Here is a 12862-nt window from a genome sequence, read left to right on the forward strand (position 1 = left end):
ACATTTGTTCACTGTCAATGAAATCAGGTGTATCCGATCAGAATTTTCAAATGGGACATTCACTGTGAGTTGTTTTGATACTGAATATTTACAGACGTATTAATATGCTAGAACAGTTCTTTTCTCCTACTTCACTGAAAATCTTGTTCAAATGTCTTCTGTGATTACTGGGAGGACATTATGTAAACTCTATCTGAGAACAGAGGAACACATTTTACAGGAAGTCCATGATGTTTTCTTAATCAAAGGATAATTTCTTTGGTGAAACCCTAGGAGACTGGAAGAAAACTGGATCTGTTATAAGGGAACAGCTGCAAATACAGAAGTCCGATTTTAAAACAGCTCAGGAAGATAGAGCAAAAGCTCTCTTGGTTTTCAAACAGCCCTTTATATACCAGGGCTGCCTGCTGCATATTTTGTTGGTTTTTTTCCCAAAGTGAAAGACATTTCAAGCCTTGTCTCCATTAAATTTATACAACATGTGCTCTTTAATAGTGTCAGGAGAAGTTGGAGAAAAGAGCTCCACGCTGTGCAGCACCTGAGCAGCTCTCAGCCTAGTCAAGGTCTCATAGACGCCAGAGGGCAGGCAGACCTCACTTCATCACCTGCATGATGCTCAGCACCTCCAAGGCATGATATCTCGGCTGTGTTGAGAGTTTATCTCCAACACAAATTGCCGCAGGAAGCATTTTGTCAAAATTTCAATATCAAAGTTGTCGCAGCTTCTATAGTGAACAGCTTTGTTTACTTAGGAGATAAAGGCAACTGAGCCAGAAGTTAAATTAGAGTGAGCAGTCTACTGCTTCTGTGTAAATGCTGAAAGGAAGTCAATTCTTTCCTCAAAGCAAAACATCAAAGGGAAAGCATTTCCTAGTAATGACATTTTTAGACTTAGCCAGTAAGTTCAAATACAAGAAATTGAAAATCGGGGCAGTGCTGAATATGCTAAGCTGTAGCTAACACTATAGCACTAAGTAAAGCTTAAGTTTCAAAAATGCTCCAGTTACTTTAAGAAACGGGCAGATTATCCCTCTGGCTTTGTTCTAAGCATTCCTGAATCACCACATAACTTGGAAGAAATGGTGAAATTAATCTTTACAAAAGAGCATTTCTGCTTTCAGGCACACTGCAGCATTCTGCGGGCACATAACGTGCTGTTTCTTTTCCTTACCTTCAAGCACTGCACTGTTCTTTTAGATCTCAACCTAAGTCTTCTCAGATCCAGACAGACCTAGCTCACTCTAAATTGAGAGCATGGCATGAATCTAATTCTTCTTTGGGTATGCTATCTTAAACCACCAAGCCTGGAGTTTGTTTCAACCTGAGACTATTTCAGCTCACTAAGACAAGCGCAGTAATAAATTTACATTATCTACATAGTAAACATTACAGATATCTTTCTTCAGAGATCCTGCTTCAGTGAAATCCACTCCCCTTCTCAGCTTGTGGTCAGACAAACTCCTACAGAAATCCAGAGTTTCTAAGGATTTTTATGAGACAATTTTCTCACAGCTGTTATCAAGTGCTTAAGGGAAACAGTTAGAGAGTTAAGGGTCGGCTTACGGATAATATCAATTTTCTTTAAACTTTCCAACTTTCAAAATACTTGTTGAGCATGGATATTCAAATTAGTGATAAAGATCAGCACTGACATGCTCCAGCATGACGTTTCCTTCCTTGTGAATCCCAGCTCAACCATGTGATGGCTAATACACTAAAAAATGCAATGAGCTTATGATCCGTCTATCTGTGCAGAGTGTTCATCCTTATGGGGCACTGCAAGGTTTTCAAGAGAGTTATTTTAATCTCTTTAAATTCCATGGGACCAGCTATTGTTCTCACTGGCACCATTTTTGTACTTAAAACTAAACGCATCTGCACTTCTTAACCAGTAATGAACTAGCACATGCTAAAAAAATAATAACAGAAGAATTAAACATAATCTTTTTTTCTGGGGGTGCCATACATTTTGCATGAGAAAGAGATGTGTGAGCATCTAAATTAGGACCTTATTTGCTCCAGTAGTGCAGATCCTAGGCAGTCTGAATCAATCTCTGGAGTTGCTTTACTCTTTGTGGAAAGACTTCCTTTCCCACCAGTCTGAAGCTGAGAGAAGGGAATCAGAGCACAGAGCATGACCTGTGCTAGAACAATCAAGAGCTATAGACAGTTTGGGAATGGACCAAACAGTTGGATCTACAGGAAGGATAATGAAGAAAATACAGAAAAAGAAGGAAGAGAATGAAATGAAAAGCTAAATAAGCTTTAAGAAATGGTTATGGTAATGTTGTTGACAGAAAAGTAGTGTAGAGACACTCAGATGGCCTCTAGTCAAGGTACCATCGGCAGTCCAACCTCAGTAGCTCAGAGTTTGGCTGTATTTATTTTTCTTCTTACTACTAACTGGTTCAATGAATACTAGACCAAGAAAACTAGCCCATAACTGTTTTATTCTTGAATCAATGCTCTACGAAATTGTATGTACCAAGAATTGCTCAAAGTTTTGCTGACATTTAAAAAAATAAACACATTTTTTGAAATACATCAGGAATGTATGTCTGTGCTTTTTCAAATTTAATACCCAGACAATAGTAGAAAAAGAGTTCTTTACTAAATGCTTACAACATCTTTGTTTTGGCTTAATTGTTGCATCTGAGGTATCACAGATTTAGAAGTATTTCCAGATATTAAACTTTGCTTTTCTTCTCATCACTTTTATTCCATCACACAGAGTCTGTAGCAAATAACTCCTTACTTTATATCAAAACAGAGCACATGCACGAAAACGCAGAGTAGAATCAATGACTGTATCTCAGGAAACTGGATTTTAACAGAGATAACACAAGTACAAGATTCCAAATTAAATACCTCCTCAACATTTAACACTCCATAAAAGCATGGATTTGGCTTCTCATGAAATGTTGGTGCCTCAGAGGTGATCCCAACAGATAGAAACAGAGCTGGACAGCAGGAGACCACAATAGGAGAAAAAATCAGGAAATGGTCTGGACACAATGTTTTGTCAGAGAAATGGAAAATTCATATTTATATACATGAACTGAAAAAGGGTAGGTAGAATTCTGAGCTCCCAACAGAAGAGAGCGGATTGTGGGGATAATTTGAAACATCCTGCCTGAGTGGAAAATATAAATTTACAGTCTATGGAGGTTAGTAAAGTATGATTGTTTTGAGTAAAGATAGAAGCATGTAATTAAGGAGACACTTACTGTACCAGGTCTGGGATAGGGGATACGACCTTCATATTGCACCCATCGATGATCCGGACTTTCTTTGTGAGCATAGGGGCCATTGAAAACAGCTCTGATATCTGCCATACTGTACACACAAACTGCAGAGCCTTTGAAGACAGAGCTGAGAAGAAGACAAGATGAAAAGCACACTGTAAGCTCATTTTCAGAGCATACCTCATCTAGTGAATCAGTTCAGTAATTCCACAGAGACTGATGGGTTTTCGATCAATCCTACACCTGAGACTTGATATAACTGATGATAAGTAACAGAAAATGTGCACAGCTCTGATAACTACAGATAATGTCACTATCATTACAGGACTAAGCATTGCTCAGACAATACCTGAACTTGTTAGCTTTTAGGAGCATTTGATAGACTTATTTTTCTAGTGGTCAGTAGGTTCCATATGTCATTTATCAACTATTATAATTATGTCATTGTGTTGCAATTGTAAAGATTTAATTTGGTTGCATGTGCTGTGGAGCCAAAGTAGTGGTTATTTCTTAAGGAGTGCGTTGGCAATTTTTCTTTGTAATTCCACTGTGAAGTGTATACCTAGTCCTTATGTACAATTAATTCAAAAGTTTCAAGACAAAATAACTATTTATTTTCTTTAGGAAATTTCTACTTAAATTACCTCAGTATTATAGCTGAGAGGTCCATTAGTTAATACACCCCTGATTAAGACCTCCGTATTTGTTTCCAAAGGCAAACAGCAGACATAAGACATACCTCGTTGTAGTGAAGACTCCATATACAAGAGGGTTTCTCTCATCTCTTGTAGAAAGTAAGAATATATCTTCTGCAATGGGAAAATATTGTGAGTTTTTTATTATTACTATTAAACAGACAATGAACATTTCTACATTTAACACATAGTTTTGAGATTTGTAAAAATAGAAGGTTATTTTTGTCTAATTTCTGCTGAGTTAATTTGTGCTAATATTACGTCATTTGTCCCTTTGCAGATAGTCTGTTTTTAGACAGAATCAGATTTTCACTTTCCAGTTTGGGGAGTTATAAACATAGTAATTCTGGTAAGATTAACTCAAGTTACAATCAACGACTTTGGATAAAAAATAGAATCATAAAATCACAGAATCACCAAGGTTGGAAAAGACCTCCAAGATCATCCAGGCCAGCCATCTACCTACCACCAATAATTCCCCACTGAACCACATCTCTTAACACAACATGTAAACATTCTTTAAACACCTCCAGGAACAGTGACTCAAGCACCTCCCTGGACAACGCATTCCAGCACCTGACCACTCTTTCGGAGAAGTTTTTCCTACCATCCAACCTGAATATCTCTTGCTGCAACTTGAGGCCATTCTATCTAGTCCTGTCATGAGTTACATGGGAGAAGAGGCTGACCCCCACCTCGCCACAACCTCCTCTCGGGTAGCTGCAGAGAGCAACAAGTTCCCTGAGCTTCCTCCAGACAAAACCATCTCAGTTCCCTCAGCCACTCTTCATAAAACTTCTGCTTCAGACCCCTCACAGCTTTGTTGCTCTTCCCTGAACACGCCCCAGGGCCCTAATGTCCTTCTTGTACTGAGGGGCCCAAAACTGAACCAGCCAGCCCAGATCCCTATGTAGGGCCTTCCTACCCTCAGGCAAATCAACACTTCCTGCCAACGTGGTGTCATCTGCAAACTTAGAGAGGTTGCACTCAATCCCATCGTCCAGGTCACCAGTAAAAATATTCAATAGAACAAGTCCCAGTACCAACCCCTGGGAGTCACCACAGCCAGCTCCTGGGCTAGGATACATTTCTCCCTATAAGACAAGTGAGACCCATCTGCAGACATCAGACCAGGTGCCAAGTACACTGCCCATAGTAAAAAAAAAAAAAAAAAAAGGAAAAAAAAAGAAAAAGGAAAAAAAAATCCTGCAATTGCACCAGCCTTAGACATGCATTTATAGGATGAGTTTTCCTGGTCCTCTCAGTAACCCTCACTAGCACTGAGGGGATAGAGGAAAACAGCACCTGTACTCCAGCTACATCAGCTGACCACTCTAATGCTCTGAAGTCCCTTTTGATATTTTTCAGGCTTCTCTCAGTGACTTCATCACTAGCAACCTGAACTATCAGTAAAAGATGATAATCAGAGAGGTAAATCAGGTTAGGAGGTTTCCTAGAAGTATCCCTGACCTCAGGTAGGCAGCACTCTTCTCTATGGGTAGAGTCTGGGCAACAACCAGGATCCTCCATTCCTCTCAGATAGCCTAAGACAATCAACTTTCTGAGATATTGTTAGTACTGCTTGGAAAATTAGTAAAATCAGAATAAGATATGCTACTTCTGTAAAGAATAATAAGGAAAAAAAGCGCAAGCAATTCTGATGACAAAATAAGCCACTAAAGATAAATCAACTTACGCAGCTCATCAAAATGTGTGTCTGCTCCTTCAGGACCAGGTATTGAGCACACAAGCCTGGCTTTCAGAAAAGTAGTCCATTTATTTATTAGGCTCCGTTGACCTCCCATATCATTCTAATAAAACAATATAAAAAGACTAAATTATTAAACAAATAAGAACCGTTGTAATGCAGGATACAAAGTGAAGGAAAATCTTTTCATAAGTAGCTCCAGTAGTCATTTCTTAGAATGAAGAATTGAAATTTTTGATTATGCCGAAATCCATGCACAGTGTTCTCAGAACAGTTCCAGAACTGGAATGTTGTGAAACATTATGTTATATCATGTGATTTCTTGTTCCATGTAATGCTCATTTTTGCAATTAGTGGTTCTTCAAGAATTGTTTGCAAACTCAGAAATAATACAGAACATTCGAGATAGATTTCTCAAAAGAGAAAAACTATATCCATCAGAGATTCCAGGGATGTAAATACTGTGCTGTTTGTTTTGTTTATACAGTACATACAGATATGCATTCCAGGGGAAACCACTCATGTTATTTTAATAATCTCTGTTATTGAAATATCATTTCATACTCCATAAAAGACATTTCTTTTAAACTTTTTTTTTTAAATAGAAGTTTTTAAGACATGAGCACACATGCCCAAATTCTTTTTAATTACTGGAGAAAGAAAAGTATTGTATGGAGTCACTTGAAATCCGAATTAGCCTTCTCAAAGGTAGGTGTTCTTATATTGACTTTGATCCTATGAGCCTACATGCTTCAGTTAGGTAGGTGAAAGGACGACGGGATACACTAATTCTATCCAACTACACTGAAGAATTAAGATGTTTCTAAAATATTTGGAGTTTTTCCAACGTTTTCCTTCAAGGGAAATAGAATATCATGACAGATGTTTTTCAAAATATTGAAGGTTACGAGAAGGAAGATGAAAAAGTGGAAGTAATTGATTGTCAGGAAAAAAAAAAAGAGGGAGGAAAGGTGGTGTAGGAGGAGTTGCTCTTAGAAGATAGAACAAGAAGTCTGCATAGGAGCTTTCCTTCTTCCACTGAGTATACGAAGAATCTAATGAAAAATATTTATCTGTCCTCATAGGCTCCAAAAAAACAGATGTATTTAGTTTCTGCAATGCTATTTAGGCCCCAGATTTTTTCAGCTTGACATCTGTAAGGATAATGATACTACAGCAGCATCCAAGAATTTATACCCTTAAGGGAAATGTTCTCACTGCTAAGAGTAGTCCCCCAGATATAGATTCCGAAGTACCCCATGAAGACGCCTACTTGTTACCAACTTTACGGCTTGTTGGGCCTGGTAATACAAGCACTACAATCCTGGACATAGGTATTCATCCCATCTGGATTCACCATGAGAAATCCTTTTTTACTATCATTTTTTCTAATTGGCTTCTAATTCTGAAGGTATGAAACCAGACAGTAGGAAATGGTGGTAGGATTACATAGTATCTCCATGGAGTGTATTAGGCCCTTCAGGGCTGGGTCACGAATATTAGAGACATTCAGAAAGATGGATTTTTGTGCTGAAATTCACTTCACTAGAAGTAATGCTTCTTTGGTAATTCACTCTATCCAGCATCCCTTTTCATTTATTTGCTACCTTTAAATAGATTAGCTCAGTTGGAAATGATTCCTGTTAATCTATAGCCTTTGGAACTCCTTTCAAGTATTGCTACCTCCCCTCTTGATTTCCTGAAGACCTGCCAAGCCTGAAGCTTTGCATCTAGCCAACAGATTTATTACAAAGGTGTCAAAACTAGCAGTCTTAAGCCAATAGGAAAAATAAGCTCTGCATGTGTGTGTTCTGTTCAAAGGCATGACAGATAAACTTTGTGGGCTAATTAAAAACAAACAATTACAAAGATGCAAGAAAGAATCTTGGAGAAAAAAAAACACCAATGAACTCTAAACTTTTTGTTCCTCTGGCAATGCAGATTAGCATAGCAATTCTTGTTCTGCATAGCTTCCATTTAGATTTCTAGTGGATGGGGTGCGGCATCACAGGATCCTGAGATGGCACCAAGAACGCGGCTAGGATCAGAGAGCAGGAAACAAGATTTGATGAGGCTGCAATGGCAAAGTACCACCATTATTTTGCTCAGGCTTTTGCCATAACAAGTGTTCAGCTTCTGCAAGAGACTGGAAAACCCATACTTGTGTTTTACTACCCTGAGCTGTGATCCAACAGAATATTTTTGCAGAAGTTTATTTTAAACACTACTGAGTTCCTAGAGAGTAGTGTGAAGCAAATCCTGTGCTTGAAGGAAGCACTTTTAGCAAGTGCGATGTGCTTCAAGATATAAAATTCCACTGGATTTAAGATGTGTCCATATTTCCTCACTCTCAAGCCAGGACAAGATGTTAACCATGTTACTTGAATTAGCACAGGCATCCATTACATATGCCTTAAATTTGAAGGATAGAGCCAAAGGTTGCCAATAATACTGTAATGTTTACAAAAGAGCAAGGGGAATTCAATGACCAGCCAGCACTTTGTGATTTACTAAGTCCTTCTGAGGCCAAAGATTCAAAAATTTATGTTGTAGAAGTCAAGGACACAAAGGGCTTTTCACTGATTTAAATATTTTTGCTCATAATGTAATGACATACCCATTAACATGCTTCTTCCTACTGCCATTGCTGAATACAGCAAAATGGACATTTTCCTAGGAAGATTTCTTTAATTTTATTTTCATTTTGATTAGCATAAATATAATACTCTAACTCATAATGTCATTTCTGAATAATACAGTGTCCTTGCTCTCCTAATACATGTGTACTAATGGAGAAAGAGTAGGAATTAACAGAGGCTGCAGCAGTTTTATCTAAAGGTGGATTTAGCTCAGCTCAAGGCACAGAGGTTGAAAAGCTATTAATAGTTCAGGCATCCCTCTGCTTCTTGAATCTCAAGTAGCAGTTGTCTTAGCAATCTCTGGACATCTCTGTGCTTTGAATTATGTGTGTCTCTCCCTTCCTAACATTATTTTGTGGTCAGACAGTGAGACATATTTTGCAGCTCCAGCTGCTGGACAACATAATCTCTGCTGGAGATTATTTGCCTTTTCTTCAGACCATGTTGGTATGAACTCATTAGCTTTGAATCATATCTGCCTTCTCAGCTATGCATCCTTTGGGCCACCAAATTCATCGTTATTGACTCTGAGAGCTTGGATAAAGGGCATATGGCCCCAAAATCAGTTTGAGACTGTGTTGGTACAGAAAAGACAAATCTCTACTGTGGAAAAGATTAATTAATATCAGTTTGCAGCAAAGCACTGATGTGCTCAAATGTTGCAAGCTGGTAATCATATAATAAGATGTACAGGCTGGGTAGTAGGTGGATAAGAAAATATGGACAGAGAGGAGAGAAAATCAGCACAGCAGCGGCCAACCAGGGCGCAGGTGACCAAAAAGAGTGGATCAACACAAAGCTACTAAATCCTAAAATGACTGCTGGACTGACTTACACCAGGCTAGAACTCAACCTAACAATGTCAGAATGTGTGCTAAACTTGATGGATTGAAATGCTTTTTCCCAAGAGATACTGGTACTGTAGACAAGGAACAGTAAATATTTCAGGGAGATGAGACAAGACAACTTTAAGCACAGAGAGAAGGGGAGGGCAGCACAAACAAGCTCTTCATTCCAAAAATATTGCTAATCGTAACAGATGAGCAGCCACAAGTATCTGAAATGTTATCTCCAAAACTATCACTTCTAAGCACCCTGGATTAGCAGCATTTACTATTAACTTTGTCACATTACAGATGAAGGCACTTAGGACTGCGTATTTCTTTTTGAATATAAATAGAGGTTTAATTAACACTTTCTGCTTCATAATCTCACAATCTGTAACAGATACCAATGCTTCCGCCTGAAATACCTTCTTTTTAACAGGAAGAAGTGCCTGTGAAATCTCAGTAGTGTACTCAGTGTATGAGTTAGAAATTTAGATAATTGACAAGTAGAAGGTGGGCAGTGCAATCTGTAATGTGTTAAGGAAAGACTACAAAAAGAGATTACAAAGATCTAAACACAGAAATTATCTATAAAAGCAGCCCAATATTATTTTAAGAGAAATATATTAGAATTAAATGCAATTTACTTTTAAATTAAATACAAATTTTTAAATGAGTAATGAAATTTTAGTCCACAGAAATCTTTACATTTCAACATGTTTTATGACTAGGTACTAAAAATAATCAGTTGGAGTGAGAAATCAGATCTCTAACGAGCTACAGTAAGAATTCAAATATTTGGTGTACATCTTCAGTAAGTCTGGGTTCACAGGTAAGTATATGGGTATCTCAAAAAAAAGAAAGCACACCATTTAAATATAACATCTCTAAAGAAAATCAAAGTCATAAAATGCATCTTCCTTAGGAGACTTCTATGCAAAACTTTATGATCTTTAATTTATGTACAGCAAAACAAAATAACTTGTTTCTCAAAACCAAGAGACAAGTTACCAGCTGACTGTGAATAAAAAACCATTAGAAAAAAACACTGACTGTGATTGAGTGCTTTAAAAATCTATTTAGAGATTTTCTGTTGCTTCTGTTTTCTATTATGCTGTATCTTAGACATTAAAATGCATTAATGTAGCTTCATTAAAATGCACAAATATATGGCTTGGAATCCAGTAGGCAAGGGAACAGGCTGCTACAAAACTAAAGAACACCTGCATCTTTGGGGTTTTAAATCTCTTATTTGTTTGTCAGTAACAGTGACAAATTGAACACTAGAACAAAAAGCACAGTTTTCTGAAAACGAATCAACATCAAAGATGTCAAACAGTGTGATTCATAAAACTTTAAAGACAGTAATTATCCGGAACATTCACTTAAATTACATATATTAAATTAAAAAGAAAAAAGAGTAGAATTTCTAGAAGCAGATTATTAAATAGAGACAAGATGCACAAAAGGACATTCTGTCCTGAATAAAAGGAAGTGCTGGAGAACAGAGGGGAAAAGTGCTGAAACTACAGAAGGCCCTGGAGCCCTTCCCTCATGGGCAGTCTAGCTAAATTACACAACTACCAGAAGCAAATGGAATGCCCAGCAGCAAAACTCTACTTTTTTTTTTTGAGGGGAGGGAAAGTTAAACAAGAAAAAAAAAAAAAGCTGAACAAAAAACTTCTATCAGCCTTGAAACATTTTTTAACTGAGAAAAAAAACAGCCAATAGTCTGCCAGTGGGCTTATGTCTTTCTTCATAGTTCTTACTCCACAGAACAATTGAATTGTAGGGGTTGGAAGGGACCTCTAGAAATCTTCTAGTCCAACCCCCTGACAAAGCAGGCTCCTTAGACCAGGTTGCACAGGTAAAATTAATTATTATTTTTTATTTCTGTCTCTATCCAACTCTGTAAGGTTCTGGTATACCATAAGAAAGTAAGTTTTTCTGGTCCAAACCATACTATGTCAGAGAAAAGATTACTCCCATGATTTCAGCAGGCTCTGGGTGAGATCCAAAAACATCCAGCAGCATGTTAAGTGTGACTGGGAGAGTGAAAATACACTTGCAGTATATACAAGAGAAAAGACGTGCATGTGATTTAAATCTTTGATTGCTCTGTGCTATGGATACCTTATGTAAACTTGGAAAATCAGATAATCTCTCTGAGTTCATCCCATCTGCCAGTGAGAGCAGTAACTCTGTTAAGCAATTCTGCTGTTTATATGAGATGACTGAATCTTTCTTGGGGAAATGTACTCATTACAGGGTTGCATATTACTTCATGTAGGATACCAACCCATCTGGGCATAATGCTAATGTGTAACACTTCTCCTGCTTGAAGTAGCTAATACAAAAATCAGGATTTGAGCACAACTTAGCCTAATAAACAGCACACTTATTCACAGGGACATTCTTTGCTGGCAGAATGGGGTAACACTTCAGCCTATGGATTGCACATGGCGAAGTCTCCAGTGATGATCACTGTTGCACTTGCATAGAATTAGATAGGAGAATCAAAAGTGTAAATACATTGTTCGTAGAAACTGCTAGATTCAACAAGAAAGCCTGGACTAAATTTAGTCTTCCTTTTTTCCAGGGTAATGCATCAATCTGTTAGCTTTATACATCTCCTCAGATCATCTCAGAGTGTAGACTGGATGCTCTTTATCTCCTCCAAAAACAAAATCAGATGTTTCTCTAGATTTGTATGGCTTGGCCTTTAAGCTCTCCCCCTAGGGCAACCTGCTTAGAGAGAATTCCTTTATAAAACTATTCCTCATTTTTCATAATATTTCAGTACCATCACTCCTTGAAACAAAGAGTTGGACTAGATAATCGTAGTGGTCTTTTCCAATCCTAATGTTTCTATGATTCTATAACCCACAATTCTAGTGTACAGAGCTGCAAAACCCCAGACTGCTTTACGGTCCCTGAAGCTGATACTTCTGAGTACCTTTCTGAAATCACAGTCCATCACAGCCCAGAGGTTAATGCATATCTTGTCCTGGCCGCCTGCTTACACTCTCCATTTTGAAACAAAGGCATCACGTCACACAATTTCACTAAATGGTCCTCATTGCTAGTGCAGTGGATTTACTGCTCTCATACCCTGCTACTACTTTGTATTGATTGGCTTATTTCTGCTAGAATAAATAGCACTCCTTGTTGCAAAAGGCATTGGAGGGGTTAGATAGTATTTTCCAAACTAAGATTAGAACTTGTAGATCAAGCTTTGTTGACACAGTGCACATACAAAATTGATTGCATAACCAGAGTAAAATGTTGATATTGAAATCTAAATAAACAAAACAAAAAACAAAACAAAACAAAAAAAAAAACAAAACAAAAAAAAAAACCCACAAGTGTTTGCCTCAACCTATGCCCTATCTAGACAGCAGGCTTAGGCAGGAGGGGAACAAATCTCTATAGCCAGCAGTATGCTCAAGGTTTGCAGTTAGCGTTCAGCCTACTTTTGATGCTTTTAGATGAAATGAATAAATGCCCAGTAGAACCAGATAAGCCTTTAACTTGAAACTGGGATGTTGCTTAACTAGTATAGAGCAAAATGACCTACTCCCCTGACCACATAACCCATGCCATTGAAAAGCTAATAGGAAACCTATGGGTAAGGATATCACTGTGGTCCTTCACACATCTGTAGGCAGGATAACGTTGAAAGAGGATCTTTACTGCATCTGAAAACCGTAACTCAATTTGCAGCATTAGGCCACATCTATGTGAAAAT

The 12862-nt window shown here is 37.8% G+C and overlaps 1 protein-coding gene across 2 annotated transcripts in view; it reads right to left on the minus strand.

Moving 5' to 3' along the window:
- The window catches only part of SEMA3D (semaphorin 3D), a 141108-nt gene that overhangs the window by 31237 nt on the left and 97009 nt on the right, over window positions 1–12862 (minus strand). For both annotated transcript variants that reach the window (XM_065743710.1, XM_065743711.1), the window contains exons 9-11: window positions 5637–5751; window positions 3985–4054; window positions 3228–3372 (exon numbers count right to left, since the gene is read on the minus strand). In XM_065743710.1, coding sequence (XP_065599782.1) covers window positions 3228–3372; window positions 3985–4054; window positions 5637–5751 — 330 coding nt within the window. The remainder of the gene's footprint in view (window positions 1–3227; window positions 3373–3984; window positions 4055–5636; window positions 5752–12862) is intronic.

Source organism: Cyrtonyx montezumae, unplaced genomic scaffold (genome assembly GCF_038088225.1).
Source record: "Cyrtonyx montezumae isolate F1298 unplaced genomic scaffold, pur_monq_1.0 scaffold_3, whole genome shotgun sequence".
Taxonomy (NCBI): Eukaryota; Metazoa; Chordata; class Aves; order Galliformes; family Odontophoridae; genus Cyrtonyx; species Cyrtonyx montezumae.